This window comes from Atheta coriaria, unplaced genomic scaffold (assembly GCF_025399875.1).
Source record: "Atheta coriaria isolate IRGN ID8LTWV9N9 unplaced genomic scaffold, Caltech_Dcor_3.1 hic_scaffold_16_pilon, whole genome shotgun sequence".
Taxonomy (NCBI): Eukaryota; Metazoa; Arthropoda; class Insecta; order Coleoptera; family Staphylinidae; genus Dalotia; species Dalotia coriaria.
The window spans coordinates 1386423-1401518 of record NW_027045458.1 but is presented as its reverse complement, the minus strand read 5'-3'; the positions used below and the strand labels follow the sequence as shown (position 1 = coordinate 1401518).

The following is a 15096-nucleotide window of genomic DNA, read 5'->3' as shown; positions in this document are numbered from 1 at the left end:
GAATCAATTTTATATTTAAGTGCATCGTAGCGGCATCTGTGGATGATACAGATCGAAGTTTCGGAATTCAAAATATTGAAAAATTAAAATTCGAATTCTGTAATTACAATTTCTTTAGTTTTTGCCCTATTTTACTTGAAATAATTAAGTTTTTAGTTGACTAAGCCACAATTCCATAATAAATATATAGAACTAGCATTCAAATTCATAACAAAACACAAGATATAGATTTTTTTAATTTGCACTATTGAAAATTTACTTCAATAAACCAAATTTGGAACACATTTTGGGACATTCACCAGCCCCTTCTATTTCAATTTTTATATATCTATTACATAAATAAGATTTTACGATAGTTGCACTATTTAACAATCCGGATTAACATATACAGATATCCATTTCAGCTCAACTTATTACCTCTTATATCACAGAAGAAAACTGAAGAATTTACAGTGTTCAGATGTTTCAATATTGTTTGATTGATCTACTAATTAGTTAAAGCATAATCTAGCTAGAAAAATTACTCAGCTTAAAACTCAATTTTGAGCAACTTCTTCTTCTACGCCAACGAAAACGAATGCTAAAGTTAAATCACAAATAAATCCACTCCACCTTGCTTCCTAGTTTGCTTGCTCGCATCTCGCATCAGCGTCCTATACGAGCAACTTGCAATCCACGCACGCCGCCAAAAGAACGCTTCAATCAACCGATAAAATGCTTTCCAAACTCGAGCGTGGCTTATCCGGCAGCATTGGCCCGCCCAGATAACTGATCGGGTTAGCGAAGCGTCGCTGTTGCGGATTTAAGAAGAGCGGGCGTAGATTTCCTCTTTTATATTTATCCATCACTAAAAGTAACAACAAGGTGTATTTTACAATATGCCAATGACACCAATATGTAACTTACCTTTTTCAGGATTCGTAGTTGGCCTTCTTTGAAAGAGTTTCTTTAGTACCTATTATTAAATTGTAAAATTTGTAATTGGCGTTGATTATTTGATATGTTAGTGCAGGCCCAAAATATTAGATTATTACCCAATCAATCTATGTTAAAATTAATATTACATACCAATACCACCACTACCAGAACTTATTAGAACATAATATATAAATATAATTTGTTAAATTAGTGATTCTTCCACCTCTGTTGCTTCCCCGTTTTCTTCAATGATCAATGTCGGTTGAGGATCGACCACCACCGCCACCCGTTTGTGTGCTCTCGGGTGTTTTGTACGAAGACGTGTAGATGGAAGCGATGGTGGTTGTTGCACCTAGTGATTCCAACAATTGTTAAACAGATGTATTTTTCGAGAATTACCCATGCTTTCATGCCAAATGCTAAATGTGAGTGTTGGTTACATATATATTTATTAGTTAGTATTGTATGGATAAATTCCTTGACACACATGCGGATATATTAATTATTATTTACTCATGCAATGATTCCGTACTAGACATGTTCGATAGTGTAACTTCGCTAATACTACTCAGCGTCGCCATCTTAGCTAACCCATACGCATTGCTTTCGCATTGACATACACTTACTGGCTTGTTATCCTTGCTGTCTATATCGTCATCATCTGACGTGTGAACCTCTTCTTCCTCTTCTTCAGTAACCGCTACTAAGAGTTCCTTGCTTTCTAAGGGTTCCATTTCGAGTTCGTTGCCTTCACCAAATCGAATGCGTTTATCTTTGCCATTCTTCGCGCTTGGCGTCGTTGGTGTTTCAGGTTTTTCTTTTTCAGGAGTTCCGGGGACCATGTCCTTCAAACTAGGGACGCTTCCATTGTTGTTGCCATTATTTAGTTTGATAGAGAGTTTACCATTGAGCAATGGTTTAATTGTTGTATCATTCGACTATTAATACAAAAAATAATTAAAAATTTCATATTAACTTCTTGTAGTTTATGATTACTGTTACCTCAATATTAAGTTGCGCTGGTTCTTGCATTTTAAGTGCTTGTTCCTTTGACCAAAATATACTGGCATCCGTCTCAAGTTCCTTCCGTCTTTTATATTGTTTGTTGTTACGCCACACCTCATAATACGAGCAAATAATAACCAAAACAAATAAAGTTGCCAGAACTATTACAACTACTTCTGTATGGTTTTGTTCTTGTACTTCTGCAGCGTGGTAGTGAGATTTATAAAGAACACGTTGTGGTGCATCTTCCACCCAAGTCTTATCTTTTCCCTGCATAACATTTATAATCATTTATATTAAATTATTGATACAATTAAAGTTGAAATTTTACCTGACTTATATTTAAATTTGTAGGCCCAGCTGGAATTTTATGCATTACATCAAAGTGTGCACTGCATTGGGCACTTCTGACACCATGCGGATTTGACACATTCACTTTCTCCGCGCCCGCCTTTGTAAACAACATGTACTCCTCTAATGGCTTCATTGCATACTTGTTAATTTCAATAAATATGTCTGCAAACAAATGTCTACATTATCATTTCATCCGTTTTGTGATTATGACATGTGTACTCACTCGACAAACAACCCCCATATCCTTTGTAAATAGCAAATCGCGGATCCTGTGTGTTGTGCCCGCCGATTTGTACTTCATTGGCGCCCTTCTCGGGAATGGGGATGAATGTTTGCGCAGGGATCTGCACCATCGGGATGACCTCTCTATCGACGAGCAGTTCGGACTCGTTTGCTTCTCGTTTGTAATATACCGAATGTCTGGCGCCGTTGATAAAAGTTTTCTTGCTTACGATGGAACCGTACACGGCACCCTCGCGATCTTCTTGGAAAATCAGATGTCCTTCTGGCGTCAAACCAACCAAGAGGTAATAACTACGACTGGAACGCAAACAAAACATTGTAAGAAAATAAAGTAAGACAAATATTTCTTGTTACGTACTAGTTTTCGGTATGTAGCAGTAACAATACTGTATTTTTCTGTCGATTATCCATACTGGAAAAAGCGAGCTGTACTTTGACCGACTCCACGGTCCCGTTGAGGTAATAATCCCGCCACAAATTCGACTCTCCGCTGAAATCAGCGCCTTTTTCATCCGAACAAAAGTCGCCGTAGTAGCTCGTGTGCTCGCAGTCGCATCGATGCTCCTGATTACGAAAATCCTCAATGCAAATGCCATCGTTTTTGCACGGCACCGCATCGCACTTCATGTCGCAATGCTTAATGACGCCCAAAGTTTTATCGGATTTTTTCACTTTTGTGGGCAGATCTATTAGAGTTTGACCTATTAACAACCCGCGCAGGCATCCCACATAGCCGGGCAGGTTGGGCAACGTATTCGAAACGCGCAGAAGGGTTCCGGGATCGTAACCGCCGAGGTTCAGTTGAAAGTATTCGGTTGGGGGTGCTGGTGGTCGTTGGGGAGCCAAAACCTCTGGGAATGATTGGAATGTTGTCGCAAATTAGCTTACAGGGGGTTTTAACGCATCCAAAACTTAAATTTATACCAAATACTAAACACTGTTTTACCTTTTTCCGGATTTATCCACGGCTTGTGCGAATATTCGTCATGTAATAGAACGCCAACATTCAGGGTTGCGTTTTTGTCATTCACGTGCAGCGTGACATTAAATTCATTCCTCTCGATTGCGATCTGCACTGAAGTGCTCGTATTCAGTTCGGCATATTCCACCGTTAAATTCTTAATTTCATTGCCATAGTTGAACATATAAACGACTTTGGTTCCGTTCTCTAAATACAGCTGGACGAAATTGTTCAGATGGTCATTGGCGTAGAGAATGAGCGAAGTTTTATCGTACGTTCGCAAATTAATGAGCACCAAATCCTCGAATATTTCGCGCAGAACAAAGTTTTCGTCCAGTACCTCAGCACCTAAGTAGCTCTGCTTCAAATATGACTCGGGATGTGTGAATGTGATGGCGTTCGTGTTAATGTCTACAAAACAATTTAAAAGTGGGTTAGCGCCGTGTGGTAATAAAAGTTTACGTGGGTGCTATTACTGGTTTCGCAGTAGATTCCTTTGTACGCCCAACGATTCGGGCAGATGCACTCGAACGTGCTCCAAAGTTCCTTGCATTGGGCGCCATTTTTGCACGGATTGGGCACGCATGACGGCTTGCAATCTTTGATAATTTCACTAAGATGCACGCTCATGTAGGCATAAATATCAAGGATTTCTTCGTTTACCACTAACCCACGGAAACAACCGATTAAGCCTTGAGAAATCGATGATTTTGGATGAAGAAAATCGCTAAACAGCATAATAAATTAATTAATCTATAAATTCAATATGGAGGTTACTTACGGTGCTCCTCCAATGAACATTGACCCTTCAAATGGACCAAACTCTTCTTCTGGTTTTAAATCAACCATGCGGTAGTCTTCGTTTATCATTACACGCACATGATATTTATTGTAATCGATCCAAAGTTTGTGCCATTCCCCACCGTTTAGTTTCCTTCCGGAAATAATAACAATCTCCTTTGAAACACCGGTGTTTAATGTGAAATTAAAAGTTAACTGGAAGTCTGAAATGTTTCAACGTAAATTACCAAGTGGAATAACGTCATATCATTAATGAATTACCGCTTGTCAATGCAACCATAAAACTCGGATAGTTTGGTCGTATAGGTGGCTGGTACAATAAAATTGCCTTCTTTCCAGTTGTCCGGAATGAAAATGCCAAATCGCCTTTGCGCCAGCCGGGCACTTCGATGTATGATTGACTGGTCGTGAACGTAACGACGTACCTTTGAGTGTCTGCAAGCACAGAGGCGTATAAATGCCACGCGGAGAGCTATTGCCCGAGGACGGATTTACAAGGGACAGACCGGAATTGCGAAGGCATTGGTGCGCGTTTATACTCGAAGTTCAAATAGTCGATAGTTTGATAGTCGCCTCAAGTTCTAGTTTTACCTAGTTCTCAAGTTGCCGAAGGGAAACTTACTTGTTTCGACGCACTCTAATGGTCCGAGCGTAATCCGACCGAGCGCGTCCTCAGGTAGATTCGACTGCTGTAGGAAGACCATCTCGGTGATGCCCAGACTGTTGCCTAGTGTGTAATACCCATCATCCGAGTTCCATTTGTTATCCTCGACGTCGTCACAATTGCACCATTGTGACGGATTTTCACATCTTTGACTCACTGAACACGGACATGTCCCTCTGTTCACGACAGAAACAATAATTCAAAATTTAATATTATTTATGTGCTTACAAACCTTTTGACATCACCGATGAAGTCTACCGTTTGATTGGCAGAACTAATGAACCACGTGGCCGAGTGCAGTTCCAGCGGCGCTTTCAGACAATCGTACTTAATGTATTGACTGCAGTTGAGCGAATGCGAGACTAATTCCTGCAGCATGTCGGCTGTAAACTCCCTGTACTTGATACTAAAGCTAAAGTCCTTCTCCGACGGCGAGCGAACGTCGATCTGACTTGGCAGATTGTGCTCGACGATCGTCTTGGTGGAATCCTCCAAGCTTTGGAACTCGCAACGCACGTGGGCGGGTGGAAACCGACCGTTACCGTCGATATCAATCAGATAGACATCAGGCTTGGTATAACCTGCGCACAAGGGCAGACAATGAAATCCACGTTAAAGAATTAGTCTCAGAATCGAAGAAAAAAAGATGTCAGATTGATGACCGAATCTTACCGAGCAAGGCGAGCTCCTCGCAGGTTTTACGATATTTTGCAAAATGACAGTTTTTGCCACGGTAGCCTGTGTTGGTGCAGTCACAGATCAAACGGTCCTCTTTCACAGAGCACTTTCCGCCATGCTCGCACGTGTTCGGCCGCTTGCACGGATCAATGAAGCGGCAATCGTCCAAAGTCACTTCCCCAACGACACGTTCCGTCTGTAGCACCGAGCGTGGCTCTACACGCTGACCATTAACTTCGATATCACGCATGCAACCAACAACTCCCGCATTTGTTCGGGACCCACTGCCAATTTTAATTTTGTCACCTTTCGAAAAATGAAGGTCTCCAATACTCTGCTGCTTGTATCGATTATCAACCGCTAAATAAATTTCTTCATCTTCGTATTTTAATGTTAACGTATGCCAAATCCCGCGTGTTTTCTTCACACTGATCAAATGAGTTGTATTTTTAGTAGAATCTGTTAATTCGAAGCGTACTTCATCATTGACAACCCGCACTTCCCAATAGAGACCTGTTTGGGCCTCACTGGATGCCAAAACGCTTAAATTACTGCTACTTTTAAACTCGAAGATGAGCGATAACGAATCTGTTAATTCATTCGGCCACCAAATATGCGACGACGTAAATGGATACGTAATCGGCATCACTTCAACGTCGTCTTCGATGTATTCAGGCCGCAGGATGCCGATGTAATGCACTTTGGGATTGGCCTTCTTGAGTTCGTAAATTATGGACACGTCGTTGTAGAACACGTACTTGAAGCAGCCGGCAAAGTTATTCTTGGAAAGCAGGCCCTTCTTTTTTTGCAACTCCGGTCCGCCCCCAATGTAAATCTCAGGATCGATGTACAGCAATGAATTGCCAGTTAGATCCAATGTTACCTTCTCCTCATTGAGCACCAAGTGCACTCGATCGTACTCGTGAAAAATCGTCAAATTATTCCATTCGCTGAAGTTAGCCGCTACCCCAAGCACAGTGCTCATCGGTCCGTCGCCAAAGTCCACTTCGATGTACACGGAATTGTTGTAGATGGAGGCGGCGAGGTAGTGATCGATACCCCGATCTCCTCCACTGGCGTAAAACAACGCCGAATCATCAAACTGGGTTTTGAAGAGCATGGAAAACCGATTCATCGCTGAGTGGACGCGATCTTTCCAGTCGTACACTCGATACGAAACGTAGGACGAGCCTCGGAGGGTTAACACCGTTGCAGCTGCAAGAAACAACAACCGCATGGAAAGATCCCGAGAAGGTGATAAATGAGTGCCGTGAAAGGGGTTTAATTAAAAGCGCGGAGATAAAGTTAAATTAATTACTGTAAATGTCGCAGTACTCGCCCTCGTACTGCGTGCCGAAGCAGTCGCACGTGAGGCTGTTGTAGTGATTTATGCAGCGTGAGCCCAGGAAGCACAGGTTGTCGTAGGAGCTGCACTTGTTCGTGCAACCCTCTTGAACGTTTTCGTGTTTCGTCGCTATTAACGGGCTGATTGGTAAAGATCAGACGCTGACTTTCCTGTGCTAAGAATCACGTCCTTGATGCATCCGACAAAGATTCGATAATGTATTTCACACCATGCAGTCTCTCCTCAGAAGATAAACCTTTTAAATAACTCATATCAACAGAAAACAAAAATAAAATTTAGATAATATCACCTCCAATCAAAATAACTGAGGTAACATTTGCAGGTACTCCATAATTGTGTTCTTTATCCAAGCCCTTCAGATCTGTCTCACTCTTGAGGTCATCAACAGTAGCAGTCAGGCGGGCAGAATGCACGTCGATACGAACCTGCAATAGAAAAGTTAATCGTTCGATGATAATCTCTCCGCTGGTGAAAGAAAATTTGTCTTACAGTGACGGAATGCCATTCGTCTCGATTTAACCCTCTTCCCACTGTCAACGCAGTGGAATGCTTGCCGTAAACGTGCACGACCTTCAATTGTCCCTGCTGTACAATGATGTATAAAGCATAAGGTTGAAGAGCAACCCCAGAAGGAACCTTCACGTTGTGATACACCAACAGGCCATGCGGAAGACGAGTTCTGAACTGGAATGAAATCTGTCGACACAATCTGAAAGTCAATTAATTTACAATCGTGGTCCCAATGAGAAAGTCGATTGAAAACCTCAGTTGGAAGGTCTGGATGATGTCGCCGTCAATCTGAATAAAAGTATTCGACTGTGCGAACATGAATGTGTTCTGGTGTCCGGTTTCTTGAAACGTCAGTTGTGGTCCCCGGTCCTTCCAAGGCACCGGGTTGCCTTTCAGAAGTTTGCCTATGAATTGATCACGGTATTCATAAATGTTTGCCCGAAACGACAAGAGTGGTGACAGTGTTTACCGTTCGGGCTGATGCAGCGCTTGTAGCATTGCATTTCGGTGTCGAAGCGGTTCTTGTCGTTGCCGGCGCACCCGCCCCATACGAACATCTCGCAACGCTTCTTCTCCGGCACGTAGGCCCATTTGTAAATGTTGCGGTTGCAGGGCCCTTGTCGGGCGGGCCGGGACATCGCTGCGCCTCGCTCGACTCGCCGCCGCCGCTTTTGCTCGCCGCTTCGATCGCGCCGCATGCGATTATTAATAGTGTCACGGCAAACTGTACGTCTGCAAACATACGCAGGGCGTCTCTGTGTCAATACGCGTTATGTACAATGGATATTTGGCCGCCGTCATCCACCCGTTGTAAGCCTGCATGCAGCTAAGTAGATCGGCAAACAGCAGCGGGTGTTGAGAGAAACAAATATGCGCTATTGTTAATGTTAATGCAAAGATGGAAAACTAGTGAATTGAAACAACACACCCACTTTATTGGCGGTGTGTGCGTTATAAATTTAACTAAAACAAATTTACTTATTCACATTATTGATTAATCAAATTATTTCAGTTTGCTTTTAATAAGACCAAGAACAGTACTTCGGTAACAACTAAATTTGATAGTTTAAAGTGAATTGATGTAGAATTTATATAAACAAACATAATTAATATTAATATAAACCTGTGCGTAAGCAGTTGCCAGTTAAACTAATATGTGATTTAGATTTGTTCAAAGCTAAACGCCAGCGTTTATTGTCGGAGATGGAAATTTATTGCGTCAATGCATAATGATAACAATGAGCAAATTTAGTGGCCAATAAAATATTTAAAATTGCGACTATTCCGAACTACAATTTGCGAATTTTTATTGTAGTTTCCCTATTTGGTCTATGGCTGCATCGAAATAAATAAAACAGACTTTCCTAGCTATTATTTTACAAGCGATAAAACACTTTTAAAGAATCATTTATTTTATTTTTGCCTGAAGCGACTGCACAAATTAGAGAATCATGACCTTCACATTGCACATTGCTTTGCATGCTGCGGAATATCGCTCAAATAGTTTTCAATTACAATTATGTTTCAATAACCGCATGATTCACATAATTGAGTTCTGGTAAGTCAATTTTATTGTGTTTAAATGTCACAGTTTAATTTTTGGCAGTGGAAATTTAAGTAGATTTAAGTATCTAATCATGATGTAATCCTTTATAATAAAACAATTAAATTCTAATTCAAGTGATTACCATTTGCTAATAAAATTGTTTTATCATAAGTGCATAATATGTTTTTATTAATAAAAATCTTATCAATGCAAACAATAATCAATAATGTTCAAATGCTTTTGCAAAGTTTGCTAGTTTGTAATTTTAATTAATAAATGAATACTTATGTAAACATATAGCTATGAATATTATTTGGTGTTGATACAATCGTGTAAATTTAATTATCACCTGTGTCAACACGCAACATTGCAATAATCGAGAGCATATTGTTTCAATGACTTGGCTTTCGAACTTAATTACACTAAAAATCCATGTGTTGTATTGTATTATCGCTGCGAGTTGGTTTATTTAACGAAATTTATTAGTTGCAGGTTAGTAGGAGTTCTGTTCACACATTTAAGTTATGAGGTGTTGAATAACGTGAATTAGATTGAGGCTGGTTGCGTCAAAAGCAAAAGTTAACATTCGTTAAGATTCGCACTTTTTGTTGTCATATTTAACACGTTATTTGCTATTGGATAATATGTGTTTGTTTAGGCTTTAGAACATTTTTCAGTAACTCTTCTTACTTAAATGTTTCAAGTTCAGATAAAATTCTAGTAACTAATTCTAGTTTTATTACCTAATGGGTATAATCATAATCATACTTGAATGCTATACTGTTTGTTAAACAGCCTCGGAAAAAATTGAAAAATACTTTAAAATGTCCCGTAAAGTGGGTTTGCTTTAAAAACATTTGATTAGGCTTTATGGAAAACATAAATCTTCTTTTGGTAAAAATAGCAGAAGTTGACAAGCTTTGGAAAGTTTTTTCGCCTTTTTGACCCATTTGAAAAGCAAATTACAAGTAATATCCGGAAACCGTACACAAAAATAAACTATGAGATAATTATTGGCGATATGATTACGTTTTCACTTTTAACATTTGATATTACGGAATTTATAGCATTGCTCCCATATTAATAGTATTTAAATGCAGCGATGCTGATTAAAGGCTACTTTTTATTATGTGTTAACATTAATTTAACATCTTAAATGTCTTAAATGAACTCCACGTGCGATTGTTCTTAAGCGGTGCGACTGACGCAACATAATCATATAAGATCCAGCCAGACATCACGTGAATCGAATAATCACCTGGCTAAGTTATAGTGTTGTTGTAGTGTTGCACGTATAACAAACACATTAAAGTCTACAACTACGCATTGCTGATATTGCATATAAGCTTAGCTTTTTCTATGTTAAGGTCATTGTCTAATCGGCGCTGAACAAATGTATAACCAGCGAGTTTCTGGTATTAACCTGTTAAGCAGCACTCTTATATTCTAATCATATTAGTATTAGTATTACGAGTATAATGTTTATAATTGCATAATATTAAATGAACTGTGTTAATTAGACACTTTTATTCTTTAGTGAATATTATTATAAAACCAATCGTTTTTTTTTTCGAATATTTAATGTCATGTCTCTTTTAAAATATGTGATTTATTGTTATACACATAAAAAATCAATACTTGTCTGGTGTAAACATTAAAAACCAGGTGTTAACCACAATTATATTGTTGCGAAACAAATTACAAATACTATAAATGACTAATTGAATGTAAAACTGATCATTTTCGATTACCAGAAATAAAATCATATATGTATGTTATTACTGCCACGATTTGCATTATTTGTTTTTCAATTGCAACATTTGATTGTTTTATTAAAACGAATGAAAATTATTGAAAACAATCCAGTCTCAAAATTGGAATTGAATTTCGTAGCTGTCTATCGCTTGATAAATTTCGTATTTTGCATTGTGATTTGTTTATTTATTTCGATTGATAACTAAAACTAAATAAATAGACGATTTTTTTATCTTTCGATTGTTTTTAAACTCGATACTCAACACATGTGATGTGGCTTTAATTCGTCAATAATTTTATCACTCCACATTGCGTTCCGACCACCTTGCCTATAATTGTAATACTCAGTCAGTCAATGCAGGCAGTTATTTCTGCAATAATGCATTAATACATATTATCGGATTATTTTACAGCCTCAAATGACTGGCAGATGAACAAGGCTCGCTGAATGCAGAATGTCATGTCTGAATTGTCGAATAATCAAATTATTAAAATTCGTGATTGACTAACAAATATTGTCAATAATCATATAAATTACAATTAATACATAAAATATCGAATTTTATTCATTTCATTGGCATAATAAATATGTTAATTAGGTATAATAAAATTGATTCCATTGTATTATTATACTCTAGATAAAGTTTTTTCTTTAGTTGTGAAAACATTGTCTCGAAAACTACATGCAACATATCCGTACTTTGCACTCGCATCATCTCTCACTGGCGCGCCTCGCGCATTAAAATTAATTTAAACAATTCGAATCTAGCCTTACCCTTAATCTTAACGGAAGTGCGTGACGTCATTGTGCTCCAACTTCGCTGCAAGCGACGACGATAAATATTCCTTGCAACCAATGTTTGTACGTCTTTCACACCGATTCAACACATTATTAGACAAGAGGACGGATGATGGCACATCACACGATCACCATGCACACGAAACCGCAGATGCCTAATGGTCCGTTGATGAAGACGGCCGGCGTCGACGTGATGGCGAATTGGCCACTTATTCGATTAGAACTCGTCCGCCGTCTGTCTCTCATCAGCCGGCAACGCGCACTTCATGAGACATCCATTATATTGTTATTATAATTTATAGCGATTCACCTTATCCCGACGTATCCTGCGCCTGCCCGCCCAAAAGTTGCGCGCAAACCGAGCGCGCGTTTTCGACTCGAACTTTTCAATGCCGCACGTTAACTTTTGATGTCATCGCGCGCGCGAGTAATTTATACGTGTGCTCACACCTGAAACGAGGAAATTTACGCTTTTCTAATATTCAGTCAGATAAACACATCAAATAAAAGCGCGTGCTCTTGAATTTTCAAGATCGCCAAAAATTTCCGTTGAAAAATCACACAATTTTCACAATGATATTAAATTTTAAATATTTTACCGGTGACCAAAAATAAATTTAAATATTTATCGTTCGGTTTGTTTTATTGTTATTCTTATAACGTGTATTGTATATTTTGTTATTACTATCTCGTTTGATGTTATTGTGCAGCAACGTTCAGCGTAAACAATATTGTTATATTACACGAGTTTTTTTATGAATACTGATGGGTACAATTTGTGCTAACAGCACAATTCGTCACAGTTTTCACGACCGTTGGTACAAGCCACATGCTAATACAATTTTCGAATGTTTATACGTCGCGAACCGAATTAAACTACAGCGCGATGTGCCCGTGAGAGCGGTTGCACGACGACTTGAAACGTGCGCGGAGTTCTTATCACGAGTGGCTGAGCAGACCACTTAAGTCGCGGGAATTTTTTCGAGTGTGTTTAAAGTTCAGCGTGCGCGATTCTAAGTGCGATTGCACTTGCCGTCCTAGACTTGTACACATGCACATGTGTATGTCGGGTTGCCTACAACAAGATTTATGTTAAGAGAAACTTTAAAACTCTTTAAAGTTTAAAAGAGTTTTTATCTGTAGTTTGAAATCATTTTAGAATATATGTCAGTATCATATTATGAGCGAGGTTGTAAATAAATTATGCAGACGAGTACTTTAAGATCAAATTCGGGAAGTTCGCGGAGTTTGCCGCGAAGAAGGAGCTAGTTTCATCCCAAAGTTAGCCAAACATATTTGTTCACGTTGTGTGGTGTAACTTTCCCATTTGCTAAACGCGACCGTCACTCACTGGCACATTAACTTAGCGAAATGGTGCACTCGCGCAGTAAAATGAGTATATTATGCGTGGGTGCATGCGTGATAAAACATAATATATGTCAAGCGAATGCACAGATTGCATTTTCATTCGGATATCTTAATTATTTTCTCATCACTAGTAAACAGAGTCATAATTGTAATAAATTTGCTGTTTCAAAGAAAAGGAAGTTGGACAATTTAATGAAAATTCAACAAAGTAACTAAAGATTTAGTTATTACTGTGAAAATGTGTGCAATGTGATGGATATCATGTTTTATATACTCCCATATTGTAAAATACAGTTTTCTGTATCATATCTTTTCGACTCTAGGTATTTTATGTAATATAATAGATAAACGAGCGTGATAATATAGTTTAGATGATGTTTTCATATTCTTACCTTTCTGATGCCCTTTATTTGTGAAAAAACGGCTTTTACTTTTTATTAACGTGAAATAAACTAAAAAATCATGAAAAAACTGAATGTCAACACTCTGGGCCGTTATTTTTGGTTTAATTGTTAAACATTTTATTTGAAAGTCTTTTAAATATGTCAAATACATGATATATTGTTAATTATTATATTAATATTATGAATATCCACATTCACATTTATTATAATCGATTGTGATAATAATAAGTAAAAAGAAAGAAACCCACATGAAATGAAAACATTTTGAATCGACCTAAAGTGAAAACGCATGGCAAACATGTTTATTCAACTATATGACAACGCTTGAATTAATATATTCATTATGTTTACAATTGATTTAGTTAATCTGGTTCTTTACTTAAGGTCAATCAAAGATGACTTTGTAAATCAATGTGTCAACTATACGTTATCGATTTACACATTACACAAATGCAAATGTTTGAATATTGTATCTGTAGTTAGACCGCTTCGAACTAATTTCGTTTTGCATCGCAAACGATTTATTGGTATAAATTGCAAATTGAATAACCACGAGAGTATATGAATCAATAAGTGTCGGTTACTGTGTTGCCATTGTTTCCATTATTTATCCCACTTGGCTGTTTCGGTATTTATTCTCGGAGAAAGCAACTCAAACTTACTTCGTAAATGTTTCCTCTTATTCTTATATTTAAAGTAGTATATTATGTGTTTATGCATGTAGCAATCAATTCTGTGTTTCAATTCACCATGATCAATATATTTCTTTGATTCTTTGATTCCGTTGGTTGCTCTTGTCCGGTTGCGGATTTTCTCCAAATGGTAGTAGTTGTTTCTGTTTCATCGATGATTATTACGGCTATTTTACAATTCTACGAACATCTATACACTTTTCGAAATGCAAAACACCACTTGGTTGGCGCGGCCGCAGAGTCAATTAGCCGACGCCAATTAGTGGTCGAAATTCGCATTGCTTACTTAATGAGAGACAGGGGGATGCGAAGTCTGGAAGTGTAACAGATAGCTAAGTGGAGGTGTTGGGAACGCTGGAAATATGTCCGCGCGTGCATGTATCGGCGTGTTGTGCTGCTAATTCGGAATGCCTTCGGTAAGAAGGGTTGACAGTCAAGGAGGAGGAGGCAGCGGAAGGTGGTGGATGCAAAGATATTCCAATTTGAATGCGGGACCGACACGGGAAACGAGTTCTGACGTGACGCGAGTGTGCCGGAGATACGTCGCGATAACGCGAATGCAAATATTCAGGATGGCAGTGAACGCAGACCCATGACGCTCTGAAGGGAGGACGAAGGGAAGGTAGCAGTGGCGGCTAGGGTATATGTGCACGCGAGAAGGTTTTGGTTTACATACACTTGCTAATACGTCATATGAAATGAGATGTTGGGATACGGATAACCAGGGGGATTAATAGAAATATGTTGTAATGATTGGATATTTCTAATCGGCGGCAAACCACTTGACCGCCTCGCTAACTGTAAATCATGCTGAAGTCACTCGGATCTAAATGTTGTTGCTAGTTATTTGATTGTTTGCAAACGTAGTTCTGCTAGTGCTTTCGATGTCGCTTGCTGCTCGATATTTTTAAATTGGGGATGGTTGGCTCGAGAAGGATGGAGCTTCTAACAGTTAGCAGACTGTTTACTGACGGTTGCGGCGTCCCGCTGTAACAACAAAAAACAAGCATACAATTAGTTATCATCTAACTT

The 15096-nt window shown here is 38.7% G+C and overlaps 2 protein-coding genes across 5 annotated transcripts in view; both read right to left on the bottom strand.

Annotated features, from left to right (window-relative positions):
- Positions 1-273: 273 nt before the first annotated feature.
- On the bottom strand, positions 274-12226 carry LOC135802217 (axotactin-like). The gene is given in 23 exon segments (XM_065315765.1): positions 274-847; positions 907-955; positions 1545-1856; positions 1921-2193; positions 2255-2439; positions 2501-2817; positions 2879-3371; positions 3467-3892; positions 3958-4208; positions 4263-4485; positions 4544-4717; positions 4905-5122; positions 5179-5527; positions 5619-6839; positions 6943-7122; positions 7125-7178; positions 7181-7225; positions 7280-7415; positions 7480-7699; positions 7754-7904; positions 7970-8119; positions 8122-8232; positions 11577-12226. Coding segments are annotated over 23 exon segments (5718 nt in total). The 5' UTR covers positions 11608-12226; the 3' UTR covers positions 274-698.
- A 1236-nt stretch (positions 12227-13462) lies between these two features.
- Positions 13463-15096, bottom strand: part of LOC135802219 (uncharacterized) — a 48101-nt gene continuing 46467 nt past the window's right edge. For all 4 annotated transcript variants that reach the window (XM_065315766.1, XM_065315768.1, XM_065315767.1 and 1 more), the window contains exon 5: positions 13463-15051. In XM_065315766.1, the coding sequence (XP_065171838.1) occupies positions 15029-15051 (23 nt within the window). In that variant the 3' untranslated portion in view covers positions 13463-15028. The remainder of the gene's footprint in view (positions 15052-15096) is intronic.